Below are 24,859 nucleotides of genomic sequence, written 5' to 3' on the forward strand. Positions count from 1 at the left end.
CAGAAAGATTTAGTCTAAAAGGGGAAAGTGGAAGTAAAGCATAATGCATGTGAGTTTGTTTCAAGAAGATGAGAGAATCAAGATCAAGAGATCCAGGATGCTCTCTTCAATGTCATGAAAGGTTTATGGGAGTTTCCAGTGAAATGGGGCAGCCAGGCACGGCTAGCTCTTTCTTAAGGCACACCATTACCTTCCCTCAGGCACAGCATGTTGGGGAAACCTCCAGCCTCACCCCAGCAAGGTGCTCCATGCCAGCAGCGAAATTCACCCGGGGGGAGCATGGCCTCAGCTACTGGGCTCCAGGCAGCTGAACCAGGGGGAAAGCTTCCCAGCCCCACAGGACCTGCACCCTCTGCTGGGAAATGAAAGCCAAACTGAAGAGAACATCTCCATCAGGATTGTTCTTGGCTTGCGTTTGACAAGGCCACTGACCCAGTCAAGTAGACTCATTCTGCTCAGGGTAGAGGAACCAGCTTTTCTGGAGCACGTTTCATCTGATAGTTTTGGCTTTCTACCTTGGGAAGATGGCCTGTGCCAGTGGAGGAGGCTGCTCATCTCCACTGACAACAGCAGGAATTTCAAGCACCAGCCCGGGAGAGATGTCCACGCTGCACAAGCCCAGCCTGAGACCACACAACAGTACGGATTTTGTTTAGTATGTGCTATAACATTGATAAACCATAAGTAGTACTACCCACATACATGGCAGGACAGAAAATGTGACTGGCATGACTCATGGTTAAGACAAAATGAAGAAAATATTCTCTGGTTCTGGAAACCTCCTGTAAACCCAATGCCACCAAGAGGAAGGGACTTAGGTCCTACACCTCATGAAGTTACAAAATTCCCTGGTTTTCTAATTAAACCCTGCATTATACGCCAAATTTAGTACTCTCACCAGAGCTCATACGTGCTGGTTTACACACCGCAGAGGCATCTTGACACTGCTGGGAGCATCCACTCAAAGCAGTCAGGGTCTGGGTTCTCACTTGTGCAGACATGGGGGTGTTTCCTGAGGGATGTGGGGGAACCTCATTCAGGATTTCTTTTCACTTAACCCAGTCAGTTTCCCTTCAGGGAAACAATCCTCAAAACTAAATATATTTTGGAGAGAAGGAGTCAGACTAGAGACAGCAGGGAACAACTACTATTCTTGGCAATCTGAACACTTGTCCTGAAAAAAGAGATCTCTTCTTGAGCTGTGGCAACCAAAATACCTGTTTCTTCTCCAAATCTTGCCCCAAATTTACCCATATGTCAAAATGAAAATTTATTTTAGTCTATTATATACTTTAAATATGCTTCATCACTCCCAACACCATACACAAATATATACGTACTGTTTTTCTTGTAGAGGAGAATTTCAAAGCAGTTTGACTCATAGTTGTCGAAAGTCTGTCTGACTTTTTCAATGGTCTTCTTGTCTGTCAGTTCACCATACATAAAACTGAAAAAGAAAAAAGGTTTCTCTTTTTTCTGGACAAGCAACAACTTTGTTACAGTCACCTTAAACAGCATAAGAATTGAAGATGCTATTAACTGTCATTTACCAAAGTTTAATCATGATTTACACTTCATTTAAATATTTAGAGGCTCACAAGGAAACCTACAATAGTGAGTAACCGTGACCACCTTTTAACCATAAATGACAGTAAACAAATCTACTGTAATGTTTCATTAAGTGCTTTTCTGAGCATATCTTTAAGGATATATGGTTAGAAAAAGAGCTGATAGCTTATAAAACCATTACTGCCACAGCTGCAGGCCATGAGAATACTGCTGTCAAAACAGAGAAAACTGAACAAAACCTCTAAAACCTCCCAAATTTTGTTCAATCCTCTTGAAAAGGCTTCTGGAGGAGGAATGGAAGCTAGTACAAGTAAAGGCTGTTGGCTGAATCGATGGTTACAAATCTAATCTTGTCAAGATGCATCTGGGACAATAAGATAATCGGAATCCTTTTCCTAAATACTGATTACAAATAGAGGTAGGATTTAACCAATAAGAAGTGATGACTGTAATGCTCTGAAAATTCAGCACAGAAAGCAAGTGTGTGAGTTGTCTCAGTGTAGCTATGTCTGCACTACTACCAAACATAACCAAATTCACCCTCATTTTCCTTATTGTATACCGCATTTCTTTAATATTTCAGTGAAAATACGGAAAACATTAAAATGCTTTTGGAGACTCATCCCTCTGCAGGCTGAGAATATAAAAATGTAATTTTAACTCTGCTATTTCTTGCCACTTGACCATCTCATCTTTGCATTCTTTTCCAGGTCAGACTTTCAGCTGGTGTAAGGAAACCCAACCCCCTGACCTTACTTTTGAAAGCCTTTGTAAGGAAACAGCCAGTCTTTTATTGTTATTCTTCCCTGGATTAAAAATAAGCGAAAGCCGCTCTGTGCAAATTCCCAATTACAGAACTGAAGGAAAATGGAACATGGGATAAAAGCTTTCCGACACTTGGATGAATATATTTTCAATTGATCAGACTTTTTTTTTTATTTTATTTGTTCACAAACAGTTTGAACTTCAGCTGAGACCTACAACAGACAACCCTGAGAATGTGAAAGAGAAAAGAAAAGCTATCAGTGCCTCTGTGGTTTCAATGCAGCTTCTCTTTTATTGATCAACAGACCTCCAAAGGTTCAATAAACATTTATTTTATGTCTAGTGTTCTGAAAGAAACAATAAAACAGCATAGTGGTTAGTGACTTGGCAAGCATTAAAATACTCAATGAAGGCCACACCATGAATCTTTTCTTTACACAGCCAACCAAGGGAGGTAAAGGGGCTGCTCCCAGAATAAGGTGCTGCCCAGCGTGGGTGATGGAGGCAGACGCAGGGCAGACTACAACATCTCTATGTCACTACAGGCACTTCTTCACTGGTAACACAGGGAAAGCTATTGATAAATGACACGTCATAACTGTTACCTTTGGGACAGCACTGTAATGGAAATGCCACTACAGCGACTGACATCAGGAAATGGTTTTACCAGGGCACAAGGCTTCATTAAGGTACTGCTTATCATTAACATACACAGCCGTCTTTAGGAAATGCAAATCACAGCCTACTGCTCATTTTCAAATGACCTGCCTTTCTTTCCTGAGTTCAGCTGATAACCTTTTATACATTTATACGTGAGATGGCACCAAAAAGAGTTTGATTTTTTTTTTTTTTTAATCTATGCCTGTTTTAATGCACTGATGAGGTAAGGCAGAATGCTCTCCTCTCTGCAAGACAAAATAAGAGCTGATAGTTTTCACGCAGCCTGTTGTGCAATTGAATTATCTTTTTTTTGTTTTCTTCAGATTTAAAACAATGTTTCTCTTAGTCCTGAAGAAAAAAATAACAAAAATTTGTTAAAGTGCTTGACTTTACATGGCTTATAATACAGAAAGTCATCATTAATTAGTGTTAAAATGACAAATCGTACTTGGCGTTCTGAGTGGTGGACAATACCAGTTAGCACTGCTGAATACAATCAATCAACTTTATGTTTTAAATTAAAGGCAGCTTATTATTGCAGTAAGCCTGTAACACTCAAATCTTACATTATTTTCACATATAAAGAGACATTTTAAAGGCTTGTGGAATAATAAAAACATTTTTCAGGTGGCGATTTTTAACAGCACCAAAGAAACATCAAAGCCACTCACTGTATAAGTTATATAAGATCTCTGCTTATCACAGGTTTAATTTAATTTAGTCTGCCCTATTTTGTACACATGGAGGGACTCCTACTTCTTCAGTCAATCACTCTGTCTTTTTCTGCCTCATGTTTTTTGTTATTTAGTGCTTGTCGAGTGCCTTCAGTGCAAACTATACAAGGCATAAATACCAACCCCCCCCGCTACTGGGAATCTTACTACCTAGAAAATAGACTTATCAAAGAGAAACAAGACTTACTGAACTACTCAGAGAAAGGCACAATCTTAGATAATTTCCCCATCTCTGAAACAGACCATTTGTCATTTAAGATGCCTGGGCTCCCACCTCCCCTTGAAAGCATCCCTTGGCACAGAAAAGCGTCGTGTGCTCTTTGTAGCGTGCTCTTCTGTCCTTTGTCAGGATCCAGAGCAGCGGCATCAGAACAGCTCCAGGTCTGTAGAGTGTGCCAGGGCGATATTTAACTGCTGTCTGTGAGGAATTATCCAGGATAGAGGACAGGTGAAGCACAGAAGGCATATGATCCTACATCCAATTCACAGCTCTGTTCATCCAGAAGCGTTGGATGAAAAGGCATCAATTACAACAGACAAACATCTACCCAGGAGGAACAGCACATACAGATACACGTCAATAGCTTCAGAACTTTGCAAGTTAAAAAGCAGGCACAATTTTTAAGGAGAAACTGTGCAGCTCCCTGGATCCCACTGGCACACTCAGCAAGGTTTCTTTGCACAGCTTTGGCAGTGCAAGGAGGCCTTCTCACACACGCAAAAATCAGGTCACGGAGGCGACATCCCAGTATCAAATCTAAATTTTTCAAGTCCAACACACTGTACCCACCATGCAAAATCCCATTTCTTTGAACACGGTGGGAATTTTGCCATTAGCTTCACTGGAGACAAGATTTCACTCGCAGACTTTTTTTAATCTCACTTGAAAAGGCAATAAATCAAAACAAGGGAGAGCAGAGATGCTGACTGGAGCGCTGCAAGTGTTTCAGTGGAAACACTACCTGTAAACAACTGCTTCAGCAAGGAGATGCAATTCCATCCCCCTGTACAGCTGGAAGGCAACACACAAACAGGGCTTAAAAGCAGGTTCCCTCTTTGAAAACAAAACCAGCAACCAGCTACCTCCAGCCTGGTGCGAGGCTCTCGGGTGCAAGGACGGGTAAGCAAAGCAAAACCTGGCGCAAACGCCAAGTGGAAAATGCCAGGGTAGGTCTACTAACCAGCTACTCAAAGGGCTGCCTGCTCTTCCAAAGGCTTGATGAGAACACAGAGCTTAACTGATAAGCAACAATATTTAAGAAAACACTGATAGTACTTGCAACATTAAACTGGATTTTAATGTTTTATGACTGTTTATTCTTTCAGTGCATTCATGAAGGCATACGTTGTCATGACTGTGGGCAACTGGGCATGAAACAAGTGGTTTTCCTACATGCTGGCTGATCTACTGGTGCACCTCCAGGCACAGGTTTTTGCATGGTGGATTGAAGGTTAGAGGTGTCACAATTGCAGATGCCCTGTTCCTTCTGGACTCGGCTCATTTTCATTTGGCACAGAAATGCCTCACCAGCACACAAGTTCTTCCACCTAAAAATCCTGTGCATTTTAGCACTCACTTATACCGATTATTCTGTATATCAGCCCCAGCTACACATGCGACTTTCGGTGCCATGTGCACCCAGAAAGAACACACACTGATTGCCATCACGCAACATTCACGTAGCCTGACCCCGATGTACACTGTGCCTTCTGTATAGTGCCCGTGAAATTAGGGAGTCTGGCACTCGTACTCAGGTATGTCTAAGTGATTTTCCTGCCAATGGGCACATTGTTACTGATTAAAAAGATGTGAGAAGTACAAAATCAAAGGGATTACCAGCTCGTCACAGGACTAACTCATTGCCTGCGCTGGAACAAAAATCACTCGCACCTCCAGTGCCTTCAGTTCATCCAGCCCTCCCTGTGATCAGTGTCAGCCAGGACCACCTGAGACTGAATATGATGATGCCATATGAGCAGCCCCAATGTAGGGTATGGGGTGGGACAGACAGAAACAGAATATAGTGAATACTCGCTGGAGTACCCAGGAGAAAAGTATGGGTGAAAGCTGATTTGTCCTCTATCACACTCATGATCAGTAACAACAATAACTCGAGTCAGGGGCTAGATTTACATTGTTTGTATCTGTGTATTTTAATTTGGTTGGAATTTTGGCACTAAAAAGCTGTAAAAACAGACCCTTCCAAAACCTGCAATAAAGGTGTGGCACCAGAGCACTCATTCCAGAGCACCTGCCTTAGAACAGTAAAGCAAACATTATATATAAAGCAATTTTTATGTACAATGTAACATAATCTGGGCACAAGATAGCAAATCTGGACTGAGAGCCTAAGTCAGAAAATAATACAAGTAATAGCCCCAGATATCAAAAAGCCTCCAATGGCATTCTACTGAGTAACCCTAAGCAGGCAGCATTGGCCTTCAAGACTATTTTCCACTCCATAAGCTCTCTAATAGAGAGCAGCTCCAAAGACATTGCTCTGGAAGGCTACACAGTGCATGTCAGACCATGCCAAAAACCTCTCCAGCTCTCCTTTAATCTGCAAAGACTGGGATGTCTCCTAAGAAGCCGGAAACATCACACTACATATGTAATTCTACCAGCTAAGACCCAGGCACAAAAGAAGTACTAGCCATGCTTTGAGTGTAGAGGCCTCTCCAAAATCCAGAGATGGATATATAGAATGACAAAAAAAAAAAAAAAAGAAACAAAAGAAAAATCTGTGCTACCAATTCCATTTTCCACAATAATTACTCCTTGAATTTGCATCTGTATGATTCACCTGCATGATCTACATGAACATGGTCAAAACAGGGTCCTTACAAATGGTAACTAGAGCCCATCATACTCACAAAAAGCACTCAGATGGAATAAACCTTTTGGTCCCCCCAGTATTTGAGGCACAGGGGAATTATTCAGAGACGTATTGCTAAACCTTCACTCCCCCAACATTTTCCTACAATCCAATTCTGTATTTTTCATGATTTTAACATGCACAGACTATAAAAGTGCTGGCTCACAGCAAACATATACAGTTCAATATACAGGATAGCAGAGAGCAAAGGGGAAAGCATGCACGTATATCCGGCATGGCTGCGATAAGGCTGTTTCTTTCAGCCTCTCTGAGTCTATCGACTCTGTTGCTACTGTGTGAATGAATGATCCATTTCAGCAGCACGTGCCCATCTCTTCTCCATTGCCCATTAGAGGACATGGGGCTGCACAGAGCAACCCCGGACCCCCGAGGCTTCCTCCCCTTCCTGGAAGCGGAGAGCAGTGACCACACATCAGCACACGCTGCTTTTTGGAGAAAGTGATGACTGACATCCAAGGACAGGCTCACTGCCTGCCCTGTTCCTGCCAGCTGGAGCATCAGTCAACGATCAGTGTCCGGCAGCACCCATCTCCCAAAAATCATGGCTGTAGATACGCAGCCCCCTCCTCCCAGTGCCCTGGAGTTGGTCGCTCCCTGAACACATAAAGGGAAAACCTATACAAACTTGTATCTCAGCCACTCCTTGTTGCCTCTGTCCCTGGTTTACTTTGCTCATGCACATGCATTAGGGATTTAGTCTTTCCCCAAAGCATCTCCTTTTAAAGGATGCAGCAGACAAGGCGCAGATGCATGTCTAACCATAAATCACAGCTGCCCGCTCCTGAAAGACCACCAACAAAAGGAAAAAAGCCATAAACCTGCAATGCTCAGAGTAAATATATCATCAGCTTAATCGCCCTCTTGAGAATAAAGATGCAGTTTGCACATTACTGTGCTCTGTGTGTGTGTGTGTGTGTGTGTAATAACAGGGACCAACATGGGCTACAGAAGAGCCCACTGCCTCCTAGCATGATAACAGGAGAATTAACAAACAATCTAGTAAAAAAAGCCTTTGAAATATATTACCTAAACCCCCACTTTCTTTATTGGATCATAAGCTAGGGCACATTCGTACTGGTATTAGCCAAAATAAATTTCAAATGAGAAAAGAATAAGGTCTAAATCCTCATAATATTTACCCCCTCTTTGGGGGACACCTGTAGTTCACCCTCATTCACTGCTAAAACTTTTTAAAAGCTTTTCCATCAAACAGTCTTTATTCCTGCAATGCTCATTGCATTTATGCGGTTACCAGAAGATGATGGGAACTTCCAAACTGGGCAGATTTGGCTTGCTTTCAAAACAGATTTGGGTGAAACGTATTAAATCTGTAGATGTTCTAAGTAAAATTAAAATATAAACAACATGAATTTAGCTTTCTTTTATTTAGGATTAAGTCTTACAGGATCCTAACCACTACCCCAGATTTAGCAAAGGACTTAACATTAAGTATTTGAGCAGTTTGTTAATCCTGGTGGAACTAACCATTGATTACTGGAAGTTAGTCAACAATGTGCTTAACTGAATGCACATTGTTAAGTGCTTTACCATGTCCCGGATAAGTTGCTGGTTTCATTCATTTAAAGCCTGTTTCAGTACTTCAGTTTCTGAAAAACAATGCTTTTCTTACATCAATCCTTTTCCCAAAACCTAACACTTCTTCCCAGCAGATTATAATTTTAAAAGTGCATCGAGTGGCAATGAAGAGACAGTCGGCATACCTGCAAGTGCTACTCTTCTGCATGACGTCAGCTCGATGATATCCAGAGAGTTTACAAAAACCGTCATTACTATAAACTACGGGCCAGTCCACAATCTGGGCATTTCCCAACAAAAAACTGGATTCTGAAAAGACAAAGGGGAGGGAGAGAGAAAGGGCGTTGTCAGTGGCAAAGTACATTTAAATCTTACGTATGTTGCACGGCAGATCCAGACGGTTATTCGTGATGGTAACTTCTACCATGAAATTTCAGAGAGAACTGAAATCAAAATGGGCATCAGAAAATAAATCGTGATGAAACAGGGTAACTCCTACTAACGTAAGTAGCTTCTTGCACCCCAAAATACTGATATAAGCACCAACGCTTTCACAATTTAGAAAGGATTCATTCATTGACAACACCTGGGCAAGGTATCATGTTTGATTTTTGGTTTATAGGTATATGAACATATATCTCGAAATCAACCTTAAATTAACTCGCAAACTGAGTTTTAAATGCTGAACTGTATGTGTGCCCAATGCTGATGACGATTCTCTTGCTTAAGACAATTCAATTTTTCCTCCTGGCAGGTCCCAGTTTGCTGTGCAGGACACAGCCAGCATCCCTAGGATGAGGGACAGAGAGTGCCAGGAGCCACTGGGAGGGACGAGATGTGCCCACCGCACCTCGTGGTACACCACGAGCCCCATCACGCCTGGGAGTGCGGGTCTTAAGTGACCCAGGCGGAAATTCAGCATGATCGGGGAACCGATGAGTGCCAAAGGGACTTAGACATTGAAATAACACAAAACAGGTATTGAATTTCAGTGGCAGTCTATTAAAAATACAAATAGGTGGGTTTGGCTCATCCTAGTAACGAGCATCCATTGCTGTAAATACAAAATATGGGCAGGGAGTATTTCTAGGAGGCTGAACTCAGGTTTAAATATCGCTTCAGTCATCTGTTCTTTCGGTCAGTGCCTACAGTTTATACGCACGGACTGGCATCAACACATTATGAGTTACTCCTAAAATGGTTTTATTCACTAGTTTGGAAAGATTCTTCCATCCCTGCTTTTAGCAAGGTGTTTCCAAAGAAGGAAATACCTATTTTGCTTAAACACAAAGTTGTGGGATTTTATGTTCATTGACACCGTAAACATTCCTAATTTTGTTTCAGAAATAATATTCTTACTTAGTAAAGGTTCTCAAATTGTAGTCTGTGATGATCTTTGGAGTTTTCTTTATTTTTACTGTTAGTTTTCAATTTCATTTTGACTACAGCTATGGAACTAACTAGTGCCATTCACTGATGCTAAAAAGCTATTAAAATATAACTATTAACAATCACTGCTGTATAGAAATTATAGGAAACATTCCTTTCAGCAGTGCTTGTGGGGGGAAAAAAAATTAAGGAGATTTTTACAAATTTTCCTCATAATAGCCGAAGAACGGTTATGCCAATTACTGAGGTGCACACATTCATTTTCACATAAAAGTGACACTGGGTTTGCATAAGCTACACACACCCTTCTCATGGTATTTATAACTGTAACTAGATTGTACATTATGCAAACATTATTCCGTTGTACATGGAAAGTGTACTGAAAAAAACAGTATTTCTTTTTTCTCTATAAGCATGAATTTGGAAAAAAATAATCTGGAGATTATTGGATTTTCTATAGAAAAGCAGATTTAAAAATATTTAAAAGCCAACCAATGTGAGAAACAGAAGTTTAGATTTTGTGAAACCTAACACTTTTAAGCTCAAAGAATTTCTTTGAATCCATCACAAATATTCTTAAGCCTAAATGCCAACTTGAAAAATTTGCTTTCCTACCCGAAGGGAGATGCCCTCGCTACGAGCAGCAAGAGACACGGAGTAAAACCTGAGCATTACATAAAATCTGCCTGGCTTTCCGCAGCCTTTTCGGCACCGGGGACTCAGCCCAGCTTTGCTCAGCACAGGCCACATAGTAACACAGGGGACATCCTAACCCCCTGGAAACCAAAGGGTTCAATGGAGCTCATCCCATTGTTTTGGTGTTTCCCCAACACCTTGCATCTTCTCCAATTTGGAAAAGGGGAGACATCACCAGCCCCCCAAACCCGCGGGGCTCTCCCCATGGCAGCCACCCTACCACCACCACACCCCAGCACCTGGAAAGGATGGGAGCGTAAGCAATTCTTAATTTCCCATCCCACAGGGAAAAAACCAACATTACAAGTCCTCTGGTTAGATTTGGAAAGAGATTTCTTTATAGGATTATCTGTCGCCAAAGTCTTGCTCACATGTCTAGGTACAACGGGCACAACCTGGGCGATGAGAGACTGCAATACCAAACTCGCTCGTGGATGCTGTGCACATCTGGGTGCTCCCAGAGGACCACAGTCCAAAAGCAGATAACCCTGCTTCGAAGCCTCCCTGTCCGACAGACCTAATCTTGATTGTGTATTTCCACCACGTAACTCGTTCAGGACACAGAGTACACAGCAAAAAATACATGTTGCAGCCAGCAGCTGACATACAGCATTTAATGGCTGTCTTCTATGGATTTTATACTTCTTTACACCTGAGGGTCTCAAAATACTTGACAAAGCATTCACTAAACTGATCAAATCCGCCGGAAACTTGGGAGGGAACAAAACATAAAGCCAAACCATTGACAGTTTAAAAAAAAAAAAAAAAATCCCATAAAATTAGAAAAAAATAGACACTAGAAGTATCTTGGTAGATACAAGTATTTGTAAGGTTAGATCAGATATATAGTATAGGTACTAGAAACTTGACCAGATATTAGAATATGTTTTCTTTTGTCCCCATGAATTTTTCTTTACTTAATTGACTTCTTTTTTACCCTTGTCTCCTAAGCAAATAAGCCTTATTCACCCATGCTCAGCACGTGAATATGTATGTGTGTGTTCTACTCCAGCTGAAGAAAAATCTTGAATCAATGTTTGCATCTTGTTAGAGACCAACGAATCTAACTGCGGGCACAAAGCCATAGGAATCCATGTTTCATTAATGCCGCTGCTCACTGAGCAGCTTGATAAAATTTAAGGAAGAACAGGCCAGCGTCTGACCCTTGGGTTTTGTTGTGTACTCAAGTCTCAGCATCCACAGGACTCCATGCCTACCCTACATTTTATCAGGTGTCATGGTATTTTCTCCAGTCAAGACACATATTCATTCTTCCCTATTTCTACAATTTCTCCAGATCAAAACTCCAGGCAGATTTAACTTTACATTAGCCAGTCCATACCCAGCTGTAAACATCCAAACTGCGTATTGGGTGACAGGACACTTTGAGAGAACTTCTTTTTTTTTGGCCATAATTTCTTAAAATCGCAGAGTGCAAAGGGACACGGAGGAGTTTTTGCTTTGAGTCCTCTGCTGTGACTCCTTGTATATTCTCTAACACATCTCCATTTTGGAGCCTAGCCTTGATCAACAACAGAGACTACTTAGTAGAGAATACAACCCTAGGGTTTCTAGGAGTTTTGTGTAGTTGGGGAAGAGACTGCTTTATATCACGTCATCACCACTTACCACTCCTGAAAGTCCATTTCTGCAGTTACCTCCCCTGAGGTTGGGTCCTAACAGCCAGTCCTGGACTAAATCCATCTGCATGCCTGACTTCCACATTTCTACAACTCCGTTAGAGCCTTCTCACTAAGAAAGGTCAATCACAGTTGTGCCTTGGGTTAAGATCTCCATCAGTCTGACTATGGCAAATTCCACTCTGTTCAATATCCAGCTGGCTGCTTGAACCTGGCATAAGAGACAAGGGTTGGAAAAAACTCATTTCCTCTCCACCTCCAGTTGCCATAGGGCAGCCTAACACCAAAGACGAGTCTTTTCCCTTCCAAACACAACTGGCTCCACGTTCCTCCTGGCCTCCTTTGCCAGCAGCTCCAAAGCAAGGACCCTCAGCCAAGGGGACCTTGACGTGCCCCAGTGCCCTGCTGCAGTGACTCTGTGGTGAAGTCCCGTAGCAGCCTCTTAGCACAAGCCAAGTCTTCATTCAAGCAGATCAGGTATAGCGAAAGACAAGTGTGCTACAGACCTGCCTACAGGCTGCCAACTGACTTGCTCCTTCCCGAGACACATCCATACTCGTTGCACGCAACGGGGAGGACACGCACCCAGACCACAGCTAGTCACCCCACGGCAGCCCAGGGACGTGCCCCGCCGGCGTTGCTGCAGGCAAGCACTGGGTGCACCTCCATTATCAAACCCCAGGTTCAGCACCGGTCCTCCCTTTCCCCTGATGGCCCACACTCCACATTGGCTAATTCATACCAAAGATCTTTTCTGGAGTGAGCCAAAGGACTTTTACACAATCACTCTTTTCTAAAGCATGGGCATGAGCCCAGCAATGCCACACACCAAGGACTGCCCCCACCCCACCCAGGGCAGAAGCCTTCTGCAAGACAGACCCAGGCTTAGACTCTCTTCATGGGAGAAGCCAGCTTTCCTTGCCTGCTCTAGTCTTCAACAGATAATACTGGTGTTTTGTGCCTTCTTCAGAAGAAAAAGGAAAGGAGCCAACAAAAGGTCTGCAAATTGCAGGGTGGTGAGCATAGCAAGGACACCAGCACTGGGATCTCCACAGCTGTCTTCCTGTTGGGATTCAATACACAACAGCTATATTCTGCAAGCTAGGTTTTTTTCAAAGAATATATTATATTGGAGGTATTCTCAAGGGTATGTATTTCTTAACAGAGTTTAGCTACTAATAACTGCACAACAGTGAATTCAGCCACTATGCCTGCACCAGAACACCTGGATTTACTCAGTTTTTAAGTACACCCTGACTTCACTGAACGAGTAGTATCACAACAGAGATTGCCAAGGATAGCCAAAGTTACAGATGGCAATGCATAAATACAACTCGCATTCTGCAGTAAGACACTGGTAACTAAAACTTGTGCAATATCCGTGCTGCGGCCCAGAAAGGAAAGTCTTCTCTCTCCATGTACAGCAGCACCCAATCTGACAAGTATTTTACTAAGGAGGCTGGGAATTTCTCCGCTGGTCCGCTAGACATTGGTCATCGCTGAAAGTAGGACAGTAAATCTGAGACCCAATGGTCTGATCCAGTATATGAAACTCTATGCAACTGTGATCCATATTACCATGTGGTGATATCTCAGACTGAAAACATTAATGTGCAGCTAACTTCAAAAGTTGCATGATGATTAGCCTGAAATGTCTGGTAATGCATTCATCCTTGCTTGGTTTTCTCCGATGCACTGACAATGCAATTCCACTTCCCATTTCCTTAGAGATAAAAGTCAATTTTTATTATTTCTAAGCTTGTCTTGATGTCATTGCCTTCACCAATCATTTTCTCCACCCATCTCCCTCTCTGCTGTATTGTAGAGAGCCCAAACCACAAATCTGTAGGTTGCATAAGTTCTTTAACTAGCCATGTCTAAACACCAGCGTCTGTCTATAAAAGAGCAGGGAAGCAGGGGCTCGCCTGTCTCAGAGTTGCTAGATTCCTCTTAGGAAGTCAGCAGGCTTTTTATTAGCTAATATAACTCTCCTATTTACAAGGTTTAATACTGATGGCAAGGAATTGGGGTATTAGCGGCATACAGTTAGCAAAATTTCAGGTTGGAAAACACAATTGAGGAAAACAATTGTTAACGGCACTGTATTTGCTGTTGCTGCACTTCTGTTTTGTAAAAAGACTCTTTTGTATAAATGCAGTCTATGCTGTAGAGCAGCAAGCCTTTAATCTTATTCTATCTTGCAGTAGCTAATACTCAACACAGCGCTGAGCCTTGTTTTGTTTAAAAAAAAAACAAAAAAAAAAAGGCCACAGTGTGCAAGCAATTTTTTTTAACCAACAAAATGCCCAAAGCAGTGTAAAATTCATGTTATGTAATCACAGGAGAGCAAGAACAGCTAAATCATACCAGGAGATATGTTTAGCCAAGTGAGAAACATTGTCTCTAATCATCTTTTCTCAAGAATGCCTGGGTACCACTTGTAACCAAAATTGTTAAAATCACCATTTCAGAATTCCATCTCATCCCAAGAAAACAGGCAACTAATCTTTTTAGAAAAGTCACCATTGAAAAGATGTTTTAAAAAAATGAAGCAGTGGCAGAACACAAGTAATAATAATTATTATAATAATAAAAAGTAGCAGTGTTTCCATCTAGGAATAAACTCCTAACTCAAGCAACTTTACACAGAGCTGTCCTTTGGAATTACCACCCTTCCATTGCAGAGCAAATGCAGCCCGGACCTGACAGGGTCTGTGAAATGTCTGGAATTTGCCTTTTTTGCTAATGCTGTCTTATAAAAGCCCCAAACCACTTAAACTGCTGTCAGCTGACTCTCCTTATAACTACACAGGGTCAGCATATTACTGCAGTCTTGTTCAGACCATCTTGGAAAACTCGTGGGGCGTGTGTGTGTGTGTGTGTGTGTGGAGGGGGGTCCTAAAAAACATTCTTCTTTCTTTATTTTCTTTTAGCTCTCCTGAGCAAGTCTCGGCCCTTATAATACAGAGTCCTACCGGTGTTGTTTGCAGTGACTCCAACCACATGCTCGAGCCGTACTGCATCCCAACAGAACACAAGAGAAAATCCTAAACCCTTCTGGAGGGCAGTGCCCTCTGCAACCAGCCTCAGCGGGCACCAACATCCCTCCAGCCCTGGGGTCGGCTGCAGACAAACCGCTGTGCTTGAAGCAGCAACCTCCGCCGGCACTTCGTACTCCTTACTATAAAACCACATCGCTGTTTTCTAACAAAGCTGTTATTTCCCCGGTGTCTTTAAAGCATGCAAAACATCAGTGTCATCCAATTTATCCAGCACATTAAGCGTTGCTTGCCTGAAAAAAAATCTCTCAGAGGACTAACTCTTTACGTCACCTTTCTGTACCAGTGTTGTTTTCATTTAATACTCATATTATGAAAATGCAAAGAGGGCTAAACCCAGAGCAAGATGCCACCATACCGACTATGCTAAAATGATCTATTTCCTGCCCCAAATAAGTGCTCCTCAAATAAAACAAAAGATAAATAATCCAGCATTGGCTGAAATATTAAATCCACGTGTAAGTCACTTAGCTGGGAACACAGCAGCTTTCAGCAATTCAGCAAGCGAGCTCAAGAAGAAAGATTAGAGTCTGCCTGGAATTTACCTCCTGAAAACTTAAAAAATTAATTTAAATAATTTTGACTGTGAAAGCCCACAAACAGCGTGGTCCCCTGCCTTTATTGTGGCACAACATCACTGACCCCAGGAAGAGTTTTGAATCAATAAGGACAAGAGATCGCCCCTATGAGTTGCCTGCAAAATGACCTTTCATACAATCCTGGTCACAGTTTCTCCCCCACACATTCATTTATCTTAGAGTTAAACTAATCCTCACCTATCCCGGTTATCATCTAAATGCCACCGCTGAATCTGTTTTCTATTAAAATTATGCGGAACACAACACAGATGTAGCAGAACTAAATTTAAACTGGAGCACACTGTAGCTCTCGCTCAAGGCACACAGGCACCCCCGGGGAGCAACCAAAAATCAGATTTCTAGCTTTATACAAATAAGAGCGCTTGCTTCACGTGCCCAGATGAGAAAACTGTTGTAACAGTAGTTGTTCAGACACGGGGGCTCCTCTTGCAAACACTCAGCCCAAAGCTAGTCCTGGCTGCAGCTTCACAGAGCCTGGCTGTATCTCAAAAACCCTGTTTTGGCAGAGGATCGTCTGCCTCTCCCGTGCTCTCCTCTTTGCTCCTAAAGCAAAACTATCAACAGGACGGATCCCAGCCCAGCACCGAGGTGCTGTTTCAGGTGAGTCTCCTAAGGGGCTATTTGGAAGCCAGCAGTTGGACTCCCTCCCACTGCCACGTGTGGGTGCAGGATCGGGCCCTGGCTATCTGGGTTACCGGGGGCTTGGCACTTCAAATGCCCAGTCACTGAGTGTGCTGATTAAACAAGTACCAAACTTTTTTCTGAAAAGCGGGTTATTATGAGCGCTAACTCCAAAATCTTCCTCTATTACTTAATTTTATCAAAACAGAAAATCCTATTCCCTTAGCTTTCCAGGAGAATAACTTAAAATCTCGGTTAACCACCGAACGGTACTCTGTTAAACAGGCTAATTAAATGTATTTCTGCAGCTCACTTAACTTCCTGACATTATTCTTTGGCTGTATACTCCTTCCAATAGCAATAAAAAACCCTGGATGTTTACTCAAAAAAAAAAAAAAATCAATAATTTCATTTTTCTCTTCTCGCTCAGATTTAAACATTATCCTGGGAACGCAACAACTCTTGCAGTGACCTCTTGTGGCAAGCGCTCAGCAGCGCTCAAGCTTCCCCCAGAAGAGAACGTCGCTCCATCCCACCGCCACCGATACGCACCGAAAGAAATACTAGAAAGAGAAGACCCAGAATTTACAAAGCAGCTGATCAGACCTCAAGGAAATCCAGCTATTCCTTTAGCTAACCATACGGCATTATTTGGGTTTCTAAATTAATACGATGGTATGGAGCTGCCATAACCAGGTGGGGTTTTGTAAAAAACACATATAAAAAATTTTAGACCGTGTAAAACTCCCCCTGATTTCAGCAGCAGTCAGCTTGCTTAATCTTTCTGCATTCAGCAAACCAACTTGAAGGGTAAGGAAAGGGGGGCGCTTGCAATTGAAAACTCCTCAAAAATGTCATCTAGTAATGCTTCTTAGTGTAAAAATCCACTTTGCATTGATTTACATATCAGCAGGCCCCCTGCAGTCGTAGAAACTGCAAAAGGAACCCTGTGCCCTTCCAATGCCAAAGCAAGCCCTAACGGCACAAGCTCCTTGGTCATCCCTTTGGTCACTTCTCCGCAGTCAACTGAACTAGAGGATGGAAACTTTCACCCCACAGTTTATAGTGTCTTTATGCAGAGATTTAGGGAACTGCTGAGGTCTGCATTTTTTTCAGAGGATCCCCAAAGACAGACTATCCTGTAAACTTGAAGTAACTTGCTTTAAAGAACTTTCTCTCTGCAGCGTGTGTAACTTAATTTGGATCAGATGAAAATGCAGCTTGTTTGAATTCAGGGGAGAGAAGCCTTACACGTATCATGTCCCATGAGAGCAACAATGTTTTGTCACCCTGCCTGTAAGACATCAGGTACGCTACATGGGCTAGTAAGAAGGACAGGAAAGACAATAGACACTTTTTTTTTTCTATAATACCAGCGTAATAAAAATGAAAAAGGTGTCTTAGCGCTACAATGTGACACTCGCTTCCCTCCCCCTTCCTGGGTAATCTGCCTTGACAACACAGTCACCTGTAAACAGGGCTGATCGTTTTGCCCATCAAAGTCACAGGGACCCAGCAGGGCGTAAAGCTCTGTCTGAAGGAACTGCTTTGTAGGAACATGGCACGAAGCTGAAAAAGGCCAGGAATTAAATGCTAGCTTCATTAAAGCTCACGGTAAAATTCCCATGTAAGCCTTACGGAGCAAAGATTTCAGCCCAAGTGTCAAAATGCATTTGTGAAAGACCTGAAAGACCCATTTTCCCGAGGAAGCTTCTAAGAGTTATTGCAACAGAAACAATAACCAATAATGATGACTCTTATCATCTAGATAAGACTATATATAGTATTCCACTAAATTAAGCCCCTCTCCCAGACTGTTAGCGCTCTTTACTGCATATTGCCACAAAGTCCCAGAGCTAACCTTTTCGCAAACTCATCCTCCACCAAAAAAGCAGTTACGCTTTTAATACAAGCTTAACGCTTTTGCTGCTAGAATATGTGAAGGGTGAAGACAGACAGGCAAGACAGACGCATTTTCCTGCCCTTGCGTGCGTGGCTCAGCTCGCCGGATGGCTCCGCATGTGGGCCAGGTCCACGAAGCCCAGCCCTGCTCTAGAGACTTGCCCGATCCTGTACCCGCTGCACCTCCACGATGCTGAGCCGAGGTCGGTATCAGCAGGAGCTCTGAATGCACTGAAGAAGCAACCAATAACATTAGTAATAACGGGCACAGACTGCTGAGAACATCTTAGGAATAACATTGCCCTAAGGAAGGCCCTTATTAAAAGTCCAAAATACTAATGGCAGTAAAAGGCAGTCACCTTAATGTGATTTAACCCAGTGCTCTCACAAACCACTTCTTCTTTGAGCTCAGCAAAACACCTGGTGCTCTTAAGATCCAGGGCACAGTCAAGGCTGTAGCGAGATCATATCAATCTTTGTGAGCCTCAGATAAGGCCTTTACTTGATGAATTTTCACTGTGCTTTAAAAGAAAGAAAAAAAAAAAAGATTGCAGAGAGTGCACTGAGATTACCCTGAAGATAGGTCTGTGTGTCCCGAGGGCTTGTCCCTTTTTACCAACCACAGCAGTTGATCTAACAACAGACCCCGCTTCTCCCTGCAGACTTTGTCTCTCCTCGAGCGGAGCTCAGCTGTGGTGTGGGCAAAGAACCCGCAAAGCAGCTTTGAGTTTACCGTCCACCACCAAATACTTTGGGAAGCCCCTGCAACGTGCTGCTGTCCAAAAAGCCAAGTATGCCGCCGCTCTAAAACACTTCACAAGCTCCAAGGTGTAAAGTCGTCTCTCAAAGAGAGGTTCCCCGGACAAAGGGACATCATGGGACCCCCCCATTGCTTTGGCAGTTGCTCCATCCTTCCCAAACACATTGGCTGGGAGAGGAGCGTCCGGCAGAGCAGCCCAGAAATCCCACCCCTCCATACGGAGGGCAGAAAAGCCACAGCCTCTCCGTTCCTTTCTGCTCAGCTCTTTGATGCTTTGCTCCTGACTAACTCACCATGAACGTTTCTCCCACAATTTTAATCTCATTTGTAGCCAAAGCTGGGGTGGAAAGGTTCGCAACATTCCTAAAGAGAACATGCATAGATAATGCTGAAAATGGAGTATCTGATTGTTTTTAGCAGCAGGCTCGCCACCATACTAAGTCTGCACACCGGGTTCCCACTATGCCAGTTCTGACTTGCCCCATTTTAAAATTATTGCAATTTTGTCTATAAATTTTGTTATTCAGATCCACCTCTGGCAATTCTGAGTAATTTGTCTCCACCTACATCTCATTTTGAAACTATTGCTTCCATTTCACCTGAAGCGCAGCCTATCTGCCGAAATACCTGTCTAAGTTTTCCAGCCATACCTGTTGTCTAATAGAAGATATTACCTCTATCTACAAACCTTCTCCTGGTTGTTAAGAGAAGACTTAGGGTCAAGAAGTGCTGTGGGATTCCCTAAGTGTGAGAAATCTCAAAAGAGAGTGTTCTTGAACCAGGAAAGGTGATAGAAGGGCTTTTTTTGAGGATGCTGAAGATGTATTTTAAAAACCAATCATCAGTCTTTCCTTCATCCTGTTCCTCAACTTGTCAATGAAAAATCTCTTGGAAACTGGTGAATCCAAGTATAAAAACAAAACCCAGCACACACTCAGCAGACCAGATCCTTGCCTTCTACCAAGCACTGGCAGGAGATACTCGAACCAGATTTGCTCTACTGGATACTATTAAGTTTGGATTAAACGGTGCTGAATCCAATGAAAATTACTATTTCTATAAAGGACAAATAGGGTTATGTCCTGGATGACAAAAACAAGAACTAAATCATGTTTCGGGGCACAACACTGACCACTTACATGAGTTAAAAACAAATTCCCAATCCACGTTTTGCTTTGTTGTCCAATGGGGCAGATTTGCCTCTGTAGCACCATGCTTAGGCACCATCAGTGGCAGAGAAAAAGCAGAATGAATGACCAAATCAGCATGATTTATGCTCCCAAATTAGAGCAGGTTAAAAACTGGAGGGGGATACGTGTTTTTAAAGTACAATGTTCGAAAGCCTTCTGAGCTTTTCCAGTTTTTGACATCTCAAAGCTTAACTGAGCCTTCACCAGGGAGGACATGTGATTTAATTAGAGCATGATACAAAAGCATGGCAATCCCAAACCGTGTTCCCGGCTCTGCCACTGACTTGCCGCATGACCTTGGGAAAGCGACTGTGATGCCTCAAGCCCCCGTTTACGCCACAATTCGAAGAACAGATTGGGAATGCTTCTGTGTGTCCTCTTCCACAGGAGCTGTGAAGTGTAATTAAATTCCACCCAGCACTTTGAAATTGTCAGAGGGAAAGTGCTACATAAACCCCTATTAATTAATTTTGCATTTAATGTTCTGGTAAATAAATACACTATTGCGGGAAACTAGCTCTTAGTGATCGTGCAGCTACAGAGCTTGACAGGGAGTCAGCTGCCGACCACAGAACTGACACAGGCAACGCGGGAGGAAGGAAGCCCCCCAAAAAATGGTTGACGGTTTAATGCAAGGCTGGCGTTTCAGCATACAACATTTTAAAACAAATTCTAAGTCCTCAGCCCACTCTTGCTCCTGTGGAAGTCAATGAATCACTAATTCACTACCCGCCATCGAAATCAACTTCAAGCCAGCGCACCAGACCACATTAGTATGAATGTGAGGTAAGACCAGAATCGCGCAATAGGAAGGTGGAAGGGAACACTTTTCAGCACGACTGCACATCACATTAATGTCTTGATTAATAATACATGTGGCAGCTTTTCTCAATGCTCTGCTCTGCCCGCCTTTCCCATTCACGTCCCCAGATGCACGCTGGCACGGCACTGCTTTGGTATGGCAGGGTCGCCCTAAACTTGGGCTGTCCAAGGAGATATCTTTTAGCAGATCCAAAGTCGAGGGGTCTCTTGTTGGACTTCATTTGTGCAGACACTCATATGCTTCAGTAGTTCTGTGCCAGCGCAAAGACTACGTAAAAAAGGAACGTAACTAGCACAAGACTTGCCTAAAGCAGCATCTACATTAACACACCTAGAGAGACGGTGTCTGCAGCCACATCGTAACTTTAATGGAGCTGTATAGAGTACTCTTGATCAGTGCTTTGCCCTGGATGAAAAGGTAAAAAACTCCAGCAGCAAGGAACGATTTGATGGCCATGCAGTCCTGAACCAGTCCTGTAAATATTCACCTAACAGAGGAGCTGTAGATGAGCAACTGCAGACAGTTCTTTACATATTTGCTCAGCCACAGGATTACCATCCTCCAAATCACAGTCACTCCCTCATCCTCTTTCCCCGTACCTTTGCCACGGACTTGAAAGTGTCACAGAATTGCAAACCTGAATGAAAACTGGGTTGCAAGCCCAATTATTAGAGAACTAAAGAACAAGAAGAAGGAAAAAAAAATGACCTGACGAGCAGACATGATATTAGAAACGTAAATGATGACTACTTATTTTCAGAAGCAGCTCACCAAAAAAAAAAAAAAAAAAGCTACAAATTCATAGTACCGACAACGATGTAAGAAGTGAGGGGGGGGACAGGGAAAGGACGGCGGAGGGCAGGGTCCAGCGGAGCCCGGCGGGGCACAGCGCACCCCGTTCCTTGAAGGCACCGCTTTGGCACAGCCCCACCAGCGTGGCAGCGGGCGCGGCGGCTCCGCGCCCCGAGGACGGAGGGATGGAGGGATGGAAGGACGGAGGGACGGTGGGACGGAGGGACGGAGGGAGGGGATCTCTCACCGCTGGAGCGCCGGACAATGTTCTCCAGGAAGGTGTTCTGCGGTGCCACCAGCCCTCTCTTGCCCCCCGGCATCCTGCAGCGCCGGGCTCGGCGGCCGGGGGTGCGCGGCAGCGGCGGCGGCGGCAGCGGCAGCAGCAGCAACAGCGACAGCGACGGCGGCGGCGGCGGCGGAGAGGGGGGGGGGGCCGGCGGCGGCTGGTGCGCCCGGTGCCCGTGAGTCGCGCAGGGGCGGCCGCGGCCGCTCATGGTAGTGGCGCCCCCGCGGCGGCTGCAGCGCGGACTGGGGCCGCGCCGCGCACGGCGCCGCCGAGCGCCGCCGCCGCCGCCCGCCCGTTCGCCCGCCCCCCTCCCCGTCTCCCCCCCCCCCCCGCGCCTGCGCGCCCGCCCCGCCGCGGAGCCGGGCCGCCCCGGGACCGGGAGAGGGCGGGGGGGGGGGGGGAGGCGGAGCGGCGCGGAAGGGAGCGGAGCCCCGCGGGGATGCGCGGCGGTGGCACCGAGGGTGGCGCCCGGTGCCGTGTCCCGCCGAGCGGCGTTCCCTGGGCTGTCCCCGAGGCGGGCGCTCCGGGAAACCCCTTCGAAGTTTTGCCCCGTCTCCCTGAGGGAGGCAAACCGAAAAAAAAAACAAACCACCAAACCCTCTAAGCCCCGGCCTTTTCGTCTGAGCCGTGCTTTTTTAGGACGGCGTTCCCACGTTCTCAGCGGCTGGGTTTGGGGGAAAACGGACTACGAAATGCTAATGTGACATAACGGAAGGCGGCTGCATTTTGCCCACGAATGATAACCGTAAAGCGCAAGGTAACATGTAAAATGCCAGCCTCGCACGAAGCCATCAACCATTTTTCCGGAGGATTCCTCCCTCTCCCGGTGAGAGCGGCTGTGAGGGGGAGGCAACAGGAGGCAGGTTTGGGGCTGGAGCCCGCTTTTCCATCATTTTTTTCAGGGCCCCAGCTCTGCCGGGTTGCTCCTGTGCCGGAGCCCCAAAGGAGCGGATGAGTCAGTGCACTGAGACGCCACACGCCAATCAATTTCTGTGCAAGCTCTTCCCTACTCTTGACCCAGCCGCCTTTCTCCCTCCAGCCTTTTCATTACTCGGACAGTGTCTTTTAAAGGCATGGACAGTAAAGTCCCGGAAGGAATTTCTCCACCTATTCCTTCTGCCTCTGCTGGTTTTGCATGCTGCTACAGACTAGAAAGGATCGTAGAAGGAAACAAGAGATGGAAAATCGCTGTCTGTCTAGGGCAGGAGCGTGCCCCGCAGAGCACATTCCCTTGTGCTGCACGCTCCTGCTGTAGTTGGCCCAAGCAGCAGTGCTTCTCCCAGAGGACATTATTCTGCTGTAGAAAAATCAATTATTTTTTTTTTTTCCCAGCCTGTTATTAGCACCTCCTCCTTCCCGTGCTTGGGTCTTGGTCCAACAAGTCACACTGAGGTCACCTGAACTCCTCTGCTTAAAGTAAATCTCTACCACACCGGGAGCTGTTGCAGGAGCAGCTCTTTCAACCTGGGTGCCAGGACTGCTGTCCCTGCCAGCCGGCCCGCAGGCAGCTGCTGAAAGAAAAAGGTCTGGTTCTGCTTTCATTTAAACAAATGCAAATCAGGAGGAGCTCCATTACTTAGCATACACAAGCTCCGTCAGCTTGTGAATGCTGATATAAAACTAGCTTGGGAGGTGAACCGGACCCTATTTGTCAAACACTTATTGGTTCACCCCCACCACCCCCAGTTCTGAAATCTTCAGGACTTTGCTTAGTGTGGTGTGGTTTAAAAGATGCTCCTGCTGAGCTCTGCCCCAGATGCAGGGAAATTTGGCTCCTGGTAATTGGCAGGGGGACGGCAACGCACCTTCATTTCTTTCCAGTGAGCAGTAGCCATATAAAAACCTCTGTGCACAGGCAAATACTGTGTGACTGATCTGTCTGGACAGTATTGCCAGGACCTCTGTTCCCCAATTCCCTCTGTTTCACCCAATTTGAACCCAATTTGAATTCTTCTACTCATTTCCCATCCTTATTTTGAAACCTAGATTTGCCTACTTACCTCATCCCCCCAATCTTTTGATTAACACATCAAACCCCTATCTTGTTTACCCTTTCTACTAAACTTCTCCATCATGGTGTGGCAGTCATGCCCAAGAGCCACTCTATCCTCCCTACTCCATCTCCTCAACTTCAGCTCCCACTATTAAGTTTTGCTGCTATATTTCCAGTGGCGCTAATTAAACAATAGCTTATGGAGAGGGACAAGCTCCAAAAACATATCTTTAAATATCACAGATGTCTGATAGGGCAGGACATGTGGTGGGATGCTTGCCTCTACATCAAGGTAGCAAAAAACTCCAGAGGACACCTCTTTTTTTCCTGAAATGCTGGATGAGGCTAAAGATAACCTTGAAAAGAAGAGTCTGATAAAGAAAGCAAACTGGGAACTGCAAAGAGACTCTTGCCTTCTTTGGGGGATCTTCAAATTGTGCTTGGAAACAGCATCAAGCCACCACGGAGGAAGCTGTCAGAAAGGTTTGAGGTCAGTGTAAGTAGGAAAAAGGCAGCTAAGCAGTTTCTTTCCAAATGAAAAATACTCCAGTCTCAACCAGCCGTTCTTAAATGTGGCAGAAAATTCACTGTCATTCAAAATGTATTTATTCTTTTATCCCAGAATAGGTAAGTCAACACAGTTTGAATTTTAGGGAAATAGTTAGTTGTTAAAACATTAAAAAAAAAGTCTAAGCTAAACATAACGAGATTCCTGATGGAAGATCAGAGGATTCCTAGTTCTTCTTTATTCCCAGCTTTCAAACTTTATTTCTTTAAGCAAAGAAGCTGGCTTTCTTTCCTAAAAGGAAAAAAGGCTAAAAGGGAATGAGCACATCGCTGTGCCAGGGTAAAAGAGTAATCACAATTCCTTCCTCTTCTGCTTCACCATTTCTTCTGAAATTTGAAACACCTGCTCAGGGTGATTTACCTTTTTACTGGTATTTCTAC

At 44.3% G+C, this 24,859-nt stretch overlaps 1 protein-coding gene across 1 annotated transcript in view; it reads right to left on the reverse strand.

Annotated features, from left to right (window-relative positions):
* The window catches only part of KCNH5 (potassium voltage-gated channel subfamily H member 5), a 160,783-nt gene extending 138,605 nt beyond the window's left edge, over nt 1-22,178 (reverse strand). Inside the window, exons 1-3 of the mRNA XM_029999954.1 lie at nt 21,880-22,178; nt 8,347-8,470; nt 1,341-1,447 (exon numbers count right to left, since the gene is read on the reverse strand). Coding sequence (XP_029855814.1) covers nt 1,341-1,447; nt 8,347-8,470; nt 21,880-22,126 — 478 coding nt within the window. The 5' untranslated portion in view covers nt 22,127-22,178. The remainder of the gene's footprint in view (nt 1-1,340; nt 1,448-8,346; nt 8,471-21,879) is intronic.
* Between the last annotated feature and the right edge of the window lie 2,681 nt (nt 22,179-24,859).

Source organism: Aquila chrysaetos, chromosome 2 (assembly GCF_900496995.4).
Source record: "Aquila chrysaetos chrysaetos chromosome 2, bAquChr1.4, whole genome shotgun sequence".
Taxonomy (NCBI): Eukaryota; Metazoa; Chordata; class Aves; order Accipitriformes; family Accipitridae; genus Aquila; species Aquila chrysaetos.